General features: G+C 50.8%; 1 protein-coding gene across 1 annotated transcript; it reads left to right on the top strand.

The window, feature by feature from the left end:
• Positions 1 to 2,056: 2,056 nt before the first annotated feature.
• On the top strand, positions 2,057 to 13,151 carry MPI (mannose phosphate isomerase). Its single transcript, XM_033160430.1, has 8 exons — positions 2,057 to 2,143; positions 3,050 to 3,177; positions 5,715 to 5,915; positions 6,371 to 6,512; positions 9,456 to 9,638; positions 9,811 to 9,984; positions 11,019 to 11,227; positions 12,662 to 13,151. Exons 1-8 carry the CDS (start codon positions 2,128 to 2,130, stop codon positions 12,878 to 12,880), a joined length of 1,272 nt encoding a protein of 423 aa, XP_033016321.1. The 5' UTR covers positions 2,057 to 2,127; the 3' UTR covers positions 12,881 to 13,151.
• The last annotated feature ends 2,725 nt before the right edge of the window (positions 13,152 to 15,876 follow it).

Here is a 15,876-nt window from a genome sequence, read left to right as displayed (position 1 = left end):
TTTGGGGGAATCGTAAGCAAGAAAAGGGGAACCAAGGTCAGTTTGCAGGTTGCTGAACAATTTGCAGTAGGCTCAAAAGTGTTTTTGACTTCACCCTCCCTGTCAATAGCAACAACAACAAGGGTTGTCATTTGTTGTTGTTCAGTCGTTCAGTCGTGTCCGACTCTTCGTGACCCCATGGACCACAGCACGCCAGGCATGCCTATCCTTCACTGCCTCTCTCAGTTTGGCCAAACTCATGTTGGTAGCTTCGAGAACACTGTCCAACCATCTCATCCTCTGTCGTCCCCTTCTCCTTGTGCCCTCCATCTTTCCCAACATCAGGGTCTTTTCTAGGGAGTCTTCTCTTCTCATGAGGTGGCCAAAGTACTGGAGCCTCAACTTCAGGATCTGTCCTTCTAGTGAGCACTAGAAGGACAGATCCTGAAGTTGAGGCTCCAGTACTTTGGCCACCTCATGAGAAGAGAAGACTCCCTAGAAAGAAGAGAAGAGAAGACTCCCTAGGGTTGTCATACTCGTCATCAAATGCTTTAGCAGCCTTTCTTAAAAACCACACAAGGCAACTCACAGAAATCAGCAAATATATACTGCAATATTCTAGCCACCTACTTTAAAAATATAGGCTGCTAGAATCTCTGATCTGTAGTAACATGCAGGGCAGTCTTAGCCATATCGATTCAGAAGGAAGTCCTATGCAGTTCCATGGGGTGCACTCCCAGGGTTAGGATGGCAGGTTTAGCCTTAGTTGTAGTAGATGCACCTCACAGAGCTGTTATGGAGGAAAAAAAGGGGGGATCCATTTACATTGTCTCAAGCTCCCTGCTGGAAAAGTGGGATATAAAAATAGGAAATATAGAGAATAAGAATAACAGATTTGCATTTGAATATGTGGGGGCCATCCCATTGCACTGCATGTGAGATACCTGCAGCAGGTAATTGGCTCCCCTCCTAGATACACTATTTTGTACCTGACTCTGCAGCAGCTGAATGCAAGTGATGGACTCCAGCATCCTCATAAAAGCAAAACAAGTCCCAGATGCTGGAACTCTGCGCACCCAATTTGGGGTTTTACTGGCCAAAACCAGTACTTTGAAACTGAAACCACTGAATGATTGATCAGCACCTTCTTCCAACAAGCCTAACTTCTAAGTTGAGATTTTTGTCCTGGTCAATATTTGTATTGAATTTGAAATTGTTTCTGTACATGTCGTCGTTTGAACAGTCATTATATGATTGTTCTCTATGCTTTGCATTGTGATGTTGCTTTGATATGTTTCATAGGAAGTGATTCAGCTGTGGAAGAACAAGAGGAAGTGGGGGTGCAACAAGCATAGCCTGCAACTGCCCTGCAGGAACTGTTGGCCCCCCTGGGACCTGGCCTCTGCCTTTCCTAATCCTGTGTGCAAAGGCAGCCCCACCTGTGGTGCATTTTTGGATGTGATGCACACTCTCTTGGAAGAAAGTCCCACTCAAGGCATAAAATGATATAATTGTAGAACTGGAAGGGACCATGAGGATCATCTAGTCCAACCCCGGCAATGCAGGAATCTTTTGCGAAATGAGCCTGAGATTAAGAGTCTTCTGCCGTACCAAACGGAACGGCTCAATACTTGCCAGACCTAAACGTTGCAATAGCTTGATTAATTAATTGCATTAATACATTTCCTGCAACTCGTGCGTAATATAGCGCCTAGCCTGGCTGCACCATCCACGTTTCCTGGAACACAAGAGAGATTTATTTTTCACTCGCTCCAGGGGGGGAAACCACCAACCCCTCATCTATAACACGCCCCTCGGCGTGGATCAGTTGAGAGTGCGGGAGGAGACTCGGATCCGGGTTCGAATCTAACCGCTTTAATAAAGTTGAGTGGCCCCTTTTGCGACGCTGCGTGCGGAGCGCTTCAGGGGCGGCCTCGGGGCACACCTGCTGCACTGCACCGGTGCGATTCCTGCTTGCAGCTCCAGGACGCAGCAGCCTGGCCACGGCTGAGGCTGACAGCAGGCGCTCTCGCTCTCCCTTCCCAGCCACCTGATGCGGAGCGGCGGACTACTTTTCCCGGCGTCCCCGGCCAGCCGGCCGGCGCCTGGAAGAGGCGGGGCACAGCGAGGCAGAGCAGCATCGCGGGGATGGCGGAGCTGCGAGGTGAGCGAGGCCGGGGCAAAGGAGGGCGCCCGCCTGCCTGCCTGCCCGCCCGCCTTGCGGGTCCGGGGGGCGGCGGAAGGAGGGCGGCTCCTCGTGCTCCCCGCCCGCGTTGGACGGAGGGGCTCCGGGACAAAGCGGCGGCGAGCAGGAGCAGGAGCGAGCCGCTCCCGGTGGGGAGGGGGACTTTTCGCGGAGCGAGCAGGCAGGAGAAGCCCGGGTCCCCCCTGCGCCTTCCGGGGGTGGGAAGGGGTTCCGACCGTCATCTAGCCCAAGCCCCGCCATCCAGGACGCGCAACCTTGGCCCCCTCGACCGATGGTCGCGCAACCTCTGGTTAAAAGCCTGCAAGGAAGATAGGGCCTTTTTCACAGCGGCTCCGTTGGCCAACAGTAAATGTTCAAGGCCAGGCAAACCTTTTTTATTCCCTCAGGCCTTTGAAAGAAAAGAAAAGCTCTTAAAACCATCTAATTTTTTCCTATTAGTGTCCACAATATCAGCTACCGCATCCCACCAAACCATCTTGGGAATTGTAGTTTGTTTTGGGCACTGGGTGTTTTTAGGGAGACCCTGTTCCCCTCAAAGAGCTGCAGTTCCCCATGAAGAGGGGTGGGCTGTGAAAACCGGAAGAAACTGTAACTCTGAAAGGTTCTCTCAGCACCTTTAACAAACTATAGTTCCCAGGATCCTTTGCGGGAACTCATGACTATTTAACGTGGAGTGATCCTGCTTTAAATGTGCAGGTGGGGGCCTGTGTCAAGATGCAGGGGAAGGGTGAGGTGGGCTCACTTGCCCTGAGAGGGAGCATCCTGACAACAGCGATGGAGCTGTGGGGCCGACCGGGGACAGCTTCCCACATTGTGTCCTTGCGCATGACCTCTCACCTGCGCCTGTGTCTTTTGCTCGCTCAGTGTTCCCCTTGGCGTGCGCCGTGCAGAACTACTCCTGGGGCAAGCTGGGCCGGGACAGTGAAGTGGCCAGCCTCCTGGCAAGCAGTGATCCAATGATCCACATCGATGCGGGCAAGCCCTATGCGGAGGTGAGTGCCACCTGCCTGGGGGGCCTTGGAGCCAGGCTCCCTCCTCTCCCCTCCCTCCTTGCCCATTCCCAAATTCTGCTATATGGCTGGGAACTCAGATCAAGGTGCTCGGATCGGTCAGGGCGGCCACTTGCGCTCTAGACCCTTGCCCCTCTTGGCTGATAAAAGCCAGCAGGGAGGGAACATCTGGCTGGACCAGGGAAGTGATTGATGCCTCTTTACGAGAGGGAGTGGTCCCTGCCTGTTTGAAGGAGGCAGTGGTAAAACCACTCCTTAATAACCTTCCCTGGAGTCAGAAAACCTAACAAACTATGGGCCAGTTGCTAATCTCCCTTTCCTGAGCAAGGTTCTGGAACAAGGAGTTGCAGACCAGATCCAGGCGCTTTTGGAAGAAACTGATTTTCTGCATCCATTTCAGTTGGGGTTTATGCCCAGTTTTGGCACAGAATCTGCTTTGGTTGCTAGTGCAGAATTCAGCGTCCGGGCTGCTCACTGGAGCAGGATGGTTTGAGCGTATTACACCGATCCTGGTCCGACTGCACTGGCTAACCAGGCCCAAATTCAAAGTGCTGCTTTTGACCTATAAAGCCTTAAATTGCTCAGGACTGCAGTACCTCAAGGACCATCTCTCCATATGAACCTACCTAGACCTTGAGATAGTCTTCTGAGGCCCTGCTTTGTGTGCCACCTCCTCGAGAAGTCCGGAGGGTGGTAACACGAGAACAGGACCTTCTCTGCAGTGGCTCCTCGTCTGTGGAATGCTCTCCCTGGGGAAGTTCACCTGGTGCCTTCATTATACACCTTTAGGTGCCAGGCAAAAACGTTCCTTTTTAACCAGGCCTTTGGTTGATTTGATTGACACCCTATGCCCTTTTAAAATTTGGGTTTTTTGGGGGAGGGTGCTATTGGGTTGTTTTTATTTTGATTATTTACATTGTGGTTTTATTTTTTGATTTTGTTCTATGAACCACCTTGAGACCTCTGGGTATAGAGCGGTATGTAAATTCGATTAAAAAAAACTAAAAAACTAACGAGTCTGAGCTCTCAGCCCTGTCTAAAGTGGCCACGGGGGAACCGTCACAACAGTGCTGCTCAGAAACTGATTTCTCAGGGCTCCAAAATGGGGACAAGGTGCCACCTTTCCTTTGTTGTCAGATGCCCAACTCCCATCCGCCCCAGCCAACAGGGCTAGTGGTTGGAGCTGATAGGAGTGCAAGTCACATGCTGCGACGAACCTTCACTTCAGACTCTCCCCTCGTTACTAAGTGAATTTTTAATCAGGTGTTCTGGGTCAAAAAAGGGGACCCAGGTGGCGCTGTGGGTTAAACCACAGAGTCTAGGGCTTGCTGATCAGAAGGTCGGCGGTTTGAATCCCCGCAACGGGGGTGAGCTCCCGTTGCTCGGTCCCAGCTCCTGCCCACCTAGCAGTTCGAAAGCACGTCAAAGTGCAAGTAGATAAATAGGGATCGCTCCGGCGGGAAGGTAAACGGCGTTTCCGTGTGCTGCTCTGGTTCGCCAGTAAGCGGCTTTGTCATGCTGGCCACATGACCCGGAAGCTGTCTGCGGACAAACGCCGGCTCCCTCGGCCTATAGAGCGAGATGAGCGCCGCAACCCCAGAGTCGGACACGACTGGACCTGATGGTCAGGGGTCCCTTTACCTTTTTTACCTCTGGGTCAAATTACAATGCACCCCACCTGTCCCTCTGAGGTCCGTCTGTTATTTCACTTCCCTTTTATTAATAATCTGGGAATTTCTTAGTAACGGGAGTTTTCCTGTCCAGCGGCCGTGGCCGGTTATATCCTCTGCTCTGGGCTTCAGGGGTTAACCTCTCCTTTGCCCACAGTTCGGGGTCTCTCCTTATTAGATCCCCTCACTATACCAGTTAGCTAAGCCCTCTTAGCAACTCTGTGGCAATACCAGGGTTTCCGCCCGTTAGCCCCTCCTGAGGGAACTCCAAGACACAAACTATCACCCTTCAGGTTAGTTTTGTCCTTTCCCTGAGTTCCCCTCCTCAAGAGCCTATATAACTCGCTGGACCGAAAGAACGACGATATTTTCTTGGCTCAACAATAAGAGGTCTTTATTTCTTACAGAACATAATGGTTTCAGTAATGGTTCATAAGCTTAGTTTCATAACAGTGTAAACTCTTTCAGCAACATATACACATCTTCAACGATCCTAACCTAACCTAACCTACCCAAACCTAACCTGGCCCCACACCCTCCTTCTTCCAGTCACCACTCTCCTCCCTCTAACGGCTCCTCCCTCCTTTTAAAGAGCGGAAGGTCCCGCCTCCCAAGGGGTATCTGCCACTCAAACTGGGGTGCCCATTAACTCCTAAAACACCGTGGGTTTCTGAACACCCCTTAACTTAGATCTGATTCATTACACATGCCGTACTCCAAATCCTATCAGCCCTGATTTCTGGCTGCGCTGCCTGGGGCTGATGGGGATTGGAGCCCAGCACCTGGAGGGCCGCAGGTTGCCCAGCCGTAGGTTTTGTGCATCATCTGTGTGCTCTCTTTTCCTCCTAGCTCTGGATGGGCGCTCACCCCAAAGGGGACGCCGTGATTCTAGATAATCGCATCCCGCAGAAGACCTTGCGGCAATGGATTGCGGACAACCCCGACTGCCTGGGCACCAAGGTCAAGGAGGTCTTCCAGGGCCAGCTGCCCTTCTTGTTCAAAGTGCTGTCCGTTAACTCGGCCTTGTCCATCCAGGCTCACCCCACCAAGGTAAGGCCTTCTTCCCAGGGTGCCAGACAGCATGGAATCCTGCTGAGCTCTCTGGACTTTGTAGGTCAAGGACAAGGAGATTGTGGTGCTCCAGGAGTGGAAGGAGTATCAGTGGTTGAAGCAGGTGCTCATCTGTTGGGTCCAGAGGTTCCCTTCCTCTGACACAAGGAGCCTTCCACCAACGGGCAAATTGAACCTTTTGGATCCAGCCCAAGGCTTCACGTTAATGGGTTAATGTCAGATGCTTCTGGGGTCGCAGCACAAATTCCTCCTGCTTTGATTCCCATCCTTGATGTGTTAGCCCACCCCTGGGTGTGTTGCCTGGTTTCCCAGGTGCTCTGTGGCTCACTGAAGCCACGGCAGAGGGCCCCCCCCCCGAGCGGACTGACTGTGACACTGGAGCCTGGGGCTCAACACCTGTCCCCCCCTCTTCCCTCCCTCTTCCCCCCTCCCAGGAGCTGGCAGAGAAGCTTCATGCCCAGTATCCAGAGCACTACCCAGATGCCAACCACAAGCCGGAGATGGCCATCGCCCTGACGCCCTTCGAGGGCATGTGTGGCTTCCGGCCTGTTGAGGAGATTGTGTCTTTTCTCCAGAGTAAGCATGGGAGGGGAGGGGGAAGGGAAGGGAATAAGAACCAGCAAGATACAGCAACTGGGGATGGAATTGTGTCCTTGGAACCGTTGTTGTTGTTGTTCAGTCATTCAGTCGTGTCCGACTCTTCGTGACCCCATGGACCAGAGCACGCCAGGCACGCCTATCCTTCACTGCCTCTCGCAGTTTGGCCAAACTCATGTTAGTAGCTTCGAGAACACTGTCCAACCATCTCATCCTTTGTCGTCCCCTTCTCCTTGTGCCCTCCATCTTTCCCAACATCAGGGTCTTTTCTAGGGAGTCTTCTCTTCTCATGAGGTGGCCAAAGTACTGGAGCCTCAACTTCAGGATCTGTCCTTCTAGTGAGCACCCAGGGCTGATTTCTTTAAGAATGGATAGGTTTGATTTTCTTGCAGTCCATGGGACTCTCAAGAGTCTCCTCCAGCACCATAATTCAAAAGCATCAATTCTTCGGCGATCAGCCTTCTTGATGGTCCAGCTCTCACTTCCGTACATTACTACTGGGAAAACCATAGCTTTAACTATACGGACCTTTGTCGGCAAGGTGATGTCTTTGCTTTTTAAGATGCTGTCTAGGTTTGTCATTGCTTTTCTCCCAAGAAGCAGGCGTCTTCTAATTTCGTGACTGCTGTCACCATCTGCAGTGATCGTGGAACCCAAGAACGTAAAATCTCTCACTGCCTCCATTTCTTCCCCTTCTATTTGCCAGGAGGTGATGGGACCAGTGGCCATGATCTTAGTTTTTTTGAGGTTGAGCTTCAGACCAGATTTTGCGCTCTCCTCTTTCACCCTCATTAAAAGGTTCTTTAATTCCTCCTCACTTTCTGCCATCAAGGTTGTGTTGTGATGGAAACAAGTATTGCCTCACTGCAGGGTCACCCATCCTCTCCCTCCCCTAGCACAGCCACAAGGAGGCAGTTGGCAGCATTTGCCTTCGGCCCTCCAGATTTTTGGACTACAATGCCCATCATTCCTGACCACTGGTCCTGTTAGCTAGGGGTCATGGGAGTTGTAGTCCCAAAACATCTGGAGGGCCGCAGGTTGGGGGTGCCTGGTTTAGTGTTACAGCCCAGCCCTCAACCATGATTTTGCTTAATAGCAGTATGTTGAAATGAAGTTAGCTTCTTGAACTATAGTTTGAGTTTGGCTTGTTTCAAGCAAGCTGTAATTAAGATTGACCACACAATTAGTTGAGCTTGGCCGACATGACAGGCTGCGATTAACTGGAAGCAGAAGCTGCTAACTGCCCACTCAGGGACCTTCCAGAGGTGGAGGATCAGCAGCAGCCTGGAGGGTGGCTAGACTCCCATGTAGCCATTCTCTCTCCTTTTAAAATAAATTTATTTAGTTTTTTCAAATTTTCAAATTTACAGACAATTGTCAAACATCCAAAATAAAAAGAGAATCCCGTAGATTCCTCTGGACTTCCCTCCTCCCCTTTGTGGGTCCTTAATTAACTTTTTTTCTTTTCTATTAATCCAAATCTATTAAATCTCCATTACAATCATAATTCAATGTTAAACTACATTGGAATAAATTATTATTCCAATCCAACTACTAATTTTAATTGTTTAAAATGACTTTTAAGGTAAATTATTTATTCCCCCCATTCCTTATTAAAGTTTTGGTCTTCCTGATTTATGATTCTTCTGGTCATTTTTGCCATTTTGGCACAGTCCATCGACTTAATCTGCCATTCTTCTCTGGTAAGGATTCTTCTTCTTTCCACTTCTGGGCTAGTAACATCCAGGCAGCAGTGGTCGCATACATAGTATAGCTGTCAACTTTTCCCTTTTCTTGCTAGGAATCCTATTCGGAATAACGGAATTTCCCTTTAAAAAAGGAAAAAGTTGACAGCTATGCATACATAGTCTTTTCTGTTCTGTTGTAATTTTGGCACCTAGAATTCCTTAAAGGAAAGCTTCGAGTTCTTTAAAGAAAAAGTTATGCTAAACATTTTTTTTCCACTTCATTATATATCATCTCCCAAAATTCTTTTACTACTTTTCAAGTCCACCACATATGATAAAAGGTGCCTTCTTTTTCCTTGCATTCCCAGCATGTATTTGACCTTGTTTTATACATTTTAGCTAATTTACTAGGAGTTAAGTACCAACGATACATCATTTTCGTATAATTTTCTTTCAAAGTATAACATGCTGTAAACTTCAAGTCCCAGTTCCATAACTTCTCCAATGCTGTAAGTTGTATATTATATCCAAAGTCCCTCGCCCAGTGTATCATAACTGGTTTAACCTGTTCATCTTTTGTATGCTATTCTAATGTTATTTTATACGTTTTAGAAAGCAATTTGGCCTTGTTTTCTAACAGTTGTTTTTCAAATTTAGATGTTTCATTAAAAAAGCCTTTCTTTTTATCCATCTTAAATAGATCATTAAGTGGATGGTATTCTAGTAGCTGGGGAAACCCAGCCAGTTGGGCGGGGAATGAATGAATGAATGGATGGATGGATAAATAAATAAATTTTATTTATTTATTTGTTTATTTAACCAATCAGTTAATAGTTCTCTTATATCCTCAAACCTCTTTTGTTTTAATTAATGTTCTACTTCCATTAATGATTCTTTATAAGTTTCCCAGTCATTTCTCATATTTAATTTTTTTTAGAGATGTCGCATTTAGTGAGAAAGTCATCATGGTGTTTTCCATTCTAATAAATTTTTATATTTTCCCCATACTTTATAAACCGCTTTCCTTACTACACAGTGTAGGAAAGCTCTATGTACTTTAATCTCGTACCACAAATACTCATGCCAACCATATCTGTTATCATGACCTTCAAGATCTAAATTTTTTAGTGATATCCATTCCTTTAGCCAGCATAGGCAGGATGCTTCACAATATAGTCTTAAATCTGGCTAGACTCCATGCAGTCATTCTCAATGTCCTTTGGTTTCCTTGCAGACGTTCCTGAATTCCGGGCCCTGATCGGGAACGTGGCAGCGGAGCAGCTGGAACGCTGCGCTGGTGAAGACCCCCGGGGTGTCTCTGCCGCACTGCGCATCTGCTTCACCCGGATGATGAAGAGCGAGAAGAAGGTCTTTGTGGACCAGCTTAACATGCTGGTGAAGCGGATTTCTCAGGAAGGTGGGTCTGGTGTGAGACTTGGGTGCTGGGCAGGTTGTGGCCTTCCCAGGTGTTCCTGGGACTGCAACTCCAGGCACCCTTGATGGTTGGCCGTGTTGTGGGAGGCTGATGGGAGCCACCTCTGCAGTGACCTCTGCTCACCAGACTCCCTCCATGTGTCTCCATCCCACAGCAAATGCAGGGAAAGAGACTTCTGCCAGCTGTGGGGAGCTGCTCCTCCGCCTCCACTCCCAGTACCCCGGAGACATCGGCTGCTTTGCCATCTACTTCTTGAACCTGATGAAGCTGCAGCCCGGGGAGTGCATGTTCCTGGGTGCCAATGAACCCCACGCCTACCTCTACGGAGGTGAGTTTCTGGGCGTGGAAGCAAAAGGGAGGCTTTGCATGGCCACCAGATCTCCTCTCAAGGCAGCTTCCCAGGTTTATGGGATTTAACCGCTTGGATTGAACACTTGTGGGGGGGAGCAGGGCTGTGGCCGTGGAAGAAACCTGGAAGGGGCCACGTATGGCCCCCAAGCCTAATGCTCCCCACTCTGAGGTTTGTGTCTGGGTGCTCCATTTTAATTAGCGCTTTGAAAAACTAGAGCAGCCCTCAGAGGAGAGGCGGCCAGGGTGGCGAGCAGGTCTTGTGGCCAAGTCCCGCAAAGGGCAGTTGGGTGCACTGAGTCTATGAAGATCAAGCGGGGTAGAGCGCCAGTGTGGTGTAGTGGTTAAGAGCGGTAGTCTCGTAATCTGGGGAACCGGGTTCGTGTCTCTGCTCCTCCACATGCAGCTGCTGGGTGACCTTGGGCTAGTCACACGTCTCTGAAGTCTCTCAGCCCACTCACCTCACAGAGTGTTTGTTGTGGGGGAGGAAGGGAAAGGAGAATGTTAGCCGCTTTGAGACTCCTTCGGGCAGTGATAAAGCGGGATATCAAATCCAAACTCTTCTCTTCTTCTTCTTAAGACCTGATGCAGAAAGTGGGGCAGACTTGCTCTCTGTTGCTCAGGAGGGCAAGAGTGGTCGCCCGATGGCAAGGGCTGTTCTGGCAACGGAATGTCTTGGCAGCCACTTCCTCCAGATGTGCTGGACTCCAGTTCCCATCAGGCCCCAGCTGATGGTCAGGGATGATGGGAGTTGTATTCCAGAGATGCCTGGAGGCCACTAGGCTCACCATCCCTGCTGCAGCTGCATGAATCCTGCACTGGGCTAAGTGGCCTCAGAGGGTCTTGCCAACTCTGAAACTCTTAACTCTTGGTTTGAGATGACAGGGAGGGAATGATAAAGAGAGGGTTTCTTGAGATGGGGCAGGAGGGTGTTTCTGGAGGGCCTCTCTTGCCACCAGGAGCAGCCTCTGCACTTCCTGACGGGCAGCTTCTCTCCTTCCCGCCTTGCCGCAGATTGCATCGAGTGCATGGCCTGCTCTGACAACACGGTGCGTGCCGGCCTGACGCCCAAGTTCATTGACGTCCTCACGCTGTGCGAGATGCTCAACTACACGCCAGCCCCCGGCAGCTCCAAGCTCTTGAGCCCCGTCCAGAGCCGCCTGGACCCGTGTGTCTACCTCTACGACCCACCTGTCCCAGACTTCTCTGTCATGAGGATAGAGGTGAGCTTCTCGGGGGCTTCCCCTACCCTGATGACGGCAGGCTGTTCCTGCTGCATGATCCTTTCAAGTGCCGAGGTGGCATTAGGCAGCTGCTCCCTGTGCAGCTTGGCTCAGATGGATCCGTCCACTTTGGTTTCTCATTCTGCCCTCACCCTGAATCTTAGGTTCAGTTTTCTCTCTTTCTGGATGTCTTTGCAGTTCATTTTTAAACAGTGTACATGGAAAATGTATAAAACACATTTATGCACACTGTTTAATATAATGCATGTTGGCACACTATTTTCACTGATACACACTTTCCCCAAATGATGCATTTCTTTTTTTGGTTGGAGAAGTGCACCACACATTTGGAGAACAGCATATATCCTGGGATACCTGCTTTCAGATGGCATGTTGGTTCAGAAAAGTGTGAATTAGGTAGCTTTGCATGTTAATGCAAACTTTACAAAGTTGCCTCCCTGTCCCTACATGGGCCCCAACTTTATTTATAATGGCATTCTTCCTCCAAGGAGTTTGGGGTGGCATGTGTGGTTCTTTCTCCTTATATTTAAATGGGGATTTTTGTGTGAAACTTAATTTTTTTAATGCACATTAGGAGTGGGACAGGACACCCATGCGATTAGCGTGGGCGAGAAACAGACGGGCCTGTCGTTGCCTGCTTGTACAGTTGCTGAAATTTCAGTTTGGCTTGAGATGGAGACCAGCTTGCACCGCTGAGCACTCTGGAGGCTGGAGGGATCTGCCATTGCCTCTGGATTTGTCCCACACCTGGCTCATTCATGTGGGATGTAAACACAGAGCAGCCAAACCCAACACTGCTAGAGTGGACATGAAGGTAACTCAGTTCTCCAGGCTTAAATTCCTGTTTACTTGGACTGAGTTACAGGAACCAGAAGTAGGTGTGGCCTTACCTGGGAACAAGATCCCAAAGACCAGTCACCATTTTGCCTCTTCTCTTGAAGAAGCAGGATGCTCTCTTGGCTTGCAGCTGAGAGGAGCACAGGTGAAGCCTGTTCCCCTATGGAATCAGCTTCACTACATGTAAATACATTTATCTAAGCCTGTCTGCCTCTCTGAGCCTGTACTGTAACTCAGGAAGTAATGTAAGTAAACTCTTTTATATCTTATAAACAGTACTGTGTTGTGTCTTTACTTTTAAGAGGGATAAAGGGGAAATATATACCAGGAACATATATATTATTTAGGCTTTAGCAAGCCTGTGCAAGCGCGTCTGCTGTGTGTGTTTTAAAAGGGAATGAAACTCTGCTAAGTTTGGAGCTTGTTAGTTCAAGCTGGGATGAGATATATAAAATAATATATCATCATCCACACTCCTAAACATTCCCACAATTCGCTTCCTACTTAGTGAGGCAGGAAGTTAAAATACCCAGGCCCCACCTCTGTGCTGAGCAAGGGTTCTGCTTTCTCTTGCAGATTCCTTCCTCCATCAAGCTGTACCTCATTTCGGCCATCGACTCGGCCAGCATCCTGTTGGTGGTACAAGGAACTGCTGTCGGCACCTCCACTGCGGCCGCTTCAGAAATGGCTGTCCGCCGCGGCTCTGTGCTCTTCATCTCCGCCAATGAGAGCGTCTCCTTGCACCTGTCCGCACCTGACGGGATGCTGCTCTTCCGAGCCTGCTGCCTCGTATAATGTGGGGGCGCTCGCCTCTTCCTTCTCTTGCTGAGACTCCGGTAGAAATGGCTCTGTGTCCTCTGCACAGCCGTTTACTCCCCTCACCCATCAAACCACTGTGTCAAAAGCCCAAAGCATTGGCGCCCACCCCTGTATGGTGGGTCCTTGTTCCCCACACAGCTTGACACTATCCAGGGAGAACCCTCCTGCTCCTGTAACGGTTGCTGTAAAACATGTGGCTGGGAATTCTCCAGTAGACCTCGTCGTTTTTTTAAAAAACTGCCATCTCCACCATGCGCTCCGGTGGTGGGCCCCAACTCCCATCACTTCCTACGGTTACTGGCTATGTGGTCCCGATGGGAGTCAGAGTCCAGCAGCTCCAAGGGCCACCTATTGCCCACCCCCTCGACTAGACCTTGCTGCTTTTGAGGGGTAGCGGTCTGCACACCCTGAACTTTAAAAATGCTGTAAAACTTATGAAACCAGCAGCCACAGTCAATGGTGTGCCTCTCTCACCCCCTGCCACCCTGGGAAGAGGGTGGAAGTTTGGAAGAAGGGCTTGGTAAGGATTTGAGCTTCCCAGCCGCTAGAATTCCCTCTTGGCCAGGACATTCTGCCTCCTGCCCTTTACCTGGGGGGCAGGCAAAAGCTTGTCTCCACCTCGCCCCAGTTCCTGCCGATCAGGGGCGTCGCAGGGGAGGGGGCGGGGGGCCCCGAGCAGTGCACCTGCTGGGGGTGACACATCGGGGGCGGCCCCGCCCACTGGGCTTTTTTTTTTTTGCTTTTTAAAAATTCTTTTTAGGCTATTTTCGGCACCGCCGGGGTGGAGCCGCAGGGGCCGCCAGCGAGTCGGGGTGTCACCCCCCTCGCTGGCCGCCCCTGCGGCTCTGCCCCGGCAGCGCCGGAAATAGCCCCCGCCCTCCAGCGGCTTTTTGCGCCGCTGGCTGGCTTGCGGAGCCGGGGCAAGGAGAGGGGCGGGCCAGCGAAGAGGGGTGACACCCCTCTTCGCTGACCCGCCCCTCTCTCTGCCCCACTTGCGCTCCCCCGAGGGGGCCCGGGCGGCGGCTTCGGGAGTATCTGCGGGCTGCAGAGAGTCCCGAAGCCGCAGCCTGGCACCCCTTTGTGCTACATCAGCGGCTTCGGGACGCTCTGCAGCCCGCAGAGGCTCCCAAAGCCCCCGCTCGGCATCCCCCGGGGGCGGGGCGTCGCCGTGTGTGCGTGCGAGCTGCAGATAGTCCCGAAGCCCCGCCCGGCATCCCCCGGGGGCGGGGGCATCGCGGCGTGTTCGTACGTCATGACGCACCCACGCGCCGTGATGCCCCCGCCCCCAGGGGTGCCTCTTGGCTTCCCGTCCCGGGTAGCCAAGGGGCTAGGAACGCCCCTGCTGCTGATGGAGAGTGGTTGGCTATCATTGCTTCCAATCCCTGGCTGACAGTGGACAGCATGTTCTGGTGTGGAAGTGCTTCCTCCTTGAGGGGCAGCTGCGGGTGGTTGCTTAATCTAGGCGTGGTTCTATCTGCCCACAGCAGGGCCATGTGGGTTGAGCCTGATAGGAGTTGGGAGTCCAGCAACTCCTGGGGAACTATAGGCTCCCCATCCCCAGTGAACAGTCCTGATTTTGGGATGGGAGGACAAGCCAGTAGTACGTTTCTGGCACCGGTGGCTTTTCAGGTGCGATGTCATTGGACTTCCATCCTGGGCCAGGTGGCAGAAACGAGAAGTCCTCTAATGCTACAGGCCTGTAGGGCAGGGCCTCTGCTTTGGCCTCTCTGGGTGCTTTTCACCATCTGCTTCCCCCCCCCCACCCAGTAGCATTTTCCCAGCACCGTGTAGGAAGCTCTGAGTGGTTCTATCCACCGGCTGCATGTGGGTGTCACAATAAACCGTAGCTTGTTGTGATAAGAACAAACCTGCCCCTGGTCCAGCTCCAAGTGCAGTGTCAGTCTTCACTTTTCCTTGTTTGAAACAAGCACGCCATGGGGTTGATAGAGCTGGTTTGTTCCAAACAAAGCACAGTGAAGACAAACCAGTCTAGGGCTGAGATGATTAATTATAACTGGCACCCCAATTTCCCCATTATTCCTCCCCCTCACATTGGTTGGGGTGAAAGGGTGTGTGTGTGTGTGTGTGTGTGGTCAGGCCCAAGAAAGTGTAGAGGCTCCTTTCTATCCAAACGTAGCCAGCACCTGCTTTCCCTGCAGTAGTTTGGAACCTGTTCCCAAACAACCAGGAAAAGGGTCCCCCTGCCCAACCAGTGTGTTAAATTTGGAGGTAGGCTCAGCTTTTTGTGGCCTGCAGGGGCTGTGGTTATAAGATGATCAAATTGGCACTCCAGTTTGGGTGGGTGTGTGAGCCATATATTGTTAAGCGGAGGCAGAAAAACAATCTGGCTTTGCATTTGTCACCTCCCCACAACTGGGCCTTGCCGTATTTAGCCTGCTCTGAACTTGGCAGATCCCCACCTGTGTTCCCCCCCCCCTTTAGCCATGTAGAACTGCAGCTTATGTGGTGGTAGCATCATCTCGGAATGCAGCTCATGTTTGGCTTTTGCACCAACAGGGAGGGAGAGCTTATTAAGAGTGGCTCTTCCCTTAAAAAACATCAGATTACCACATCTTCACTGTACGGTGAAGCTACTTCCCTGGCATTTCAAAGTAAAGTACATGTGCCAATAGCTAAAGTGAGTGTTATAATCGCTCTGCGCTACCCCTCGCTTCCACCTCCTCTTGCAGAAAAATTCATTGAACGATGGTACCCTAAACTCTTGAGTAAGTCAGTGCTATAAATTCAAGTGTCGCCAAGGGACAGGCGCTGCCTTGGGGCAGGACAGGAGGTAGCCTTTCAGTTGTCACTGTCTTACAGCTCCCATCATGCAGAACCATTTGCCATTCTGGCTGATGGGTGTTGGGGTCTCGCAAGATTTAGGGGGTCTTAGGTTCCTCACCCAAAGTTCAATTCTGTGGCTTGGGGAGTAGAAAGCCCAGCCACTCTACCTTCAACTCAGTTTGAGGTTG

The sequence above is a fragment of the Lacerta agilis genome, chromosome 9, assembly GCF_009819535.1.
Source record: "Lacerta agilis isolate rLacAgi1 chromosome 9, rLacAgi1.pri, whole genome shotgun sequence".
In the NCBI taxonomy this organism is placed as follows: Eukaryota; Metazoa; Chordata; class Lepidosauria; order Squamata; family Lacertidae; genus Lacerta; species Lacerta agilis.
Note: the sequence above shows the minus strand (reverse complement) of the source record. Positions and strands in the feature narration are given on the sequence as shown.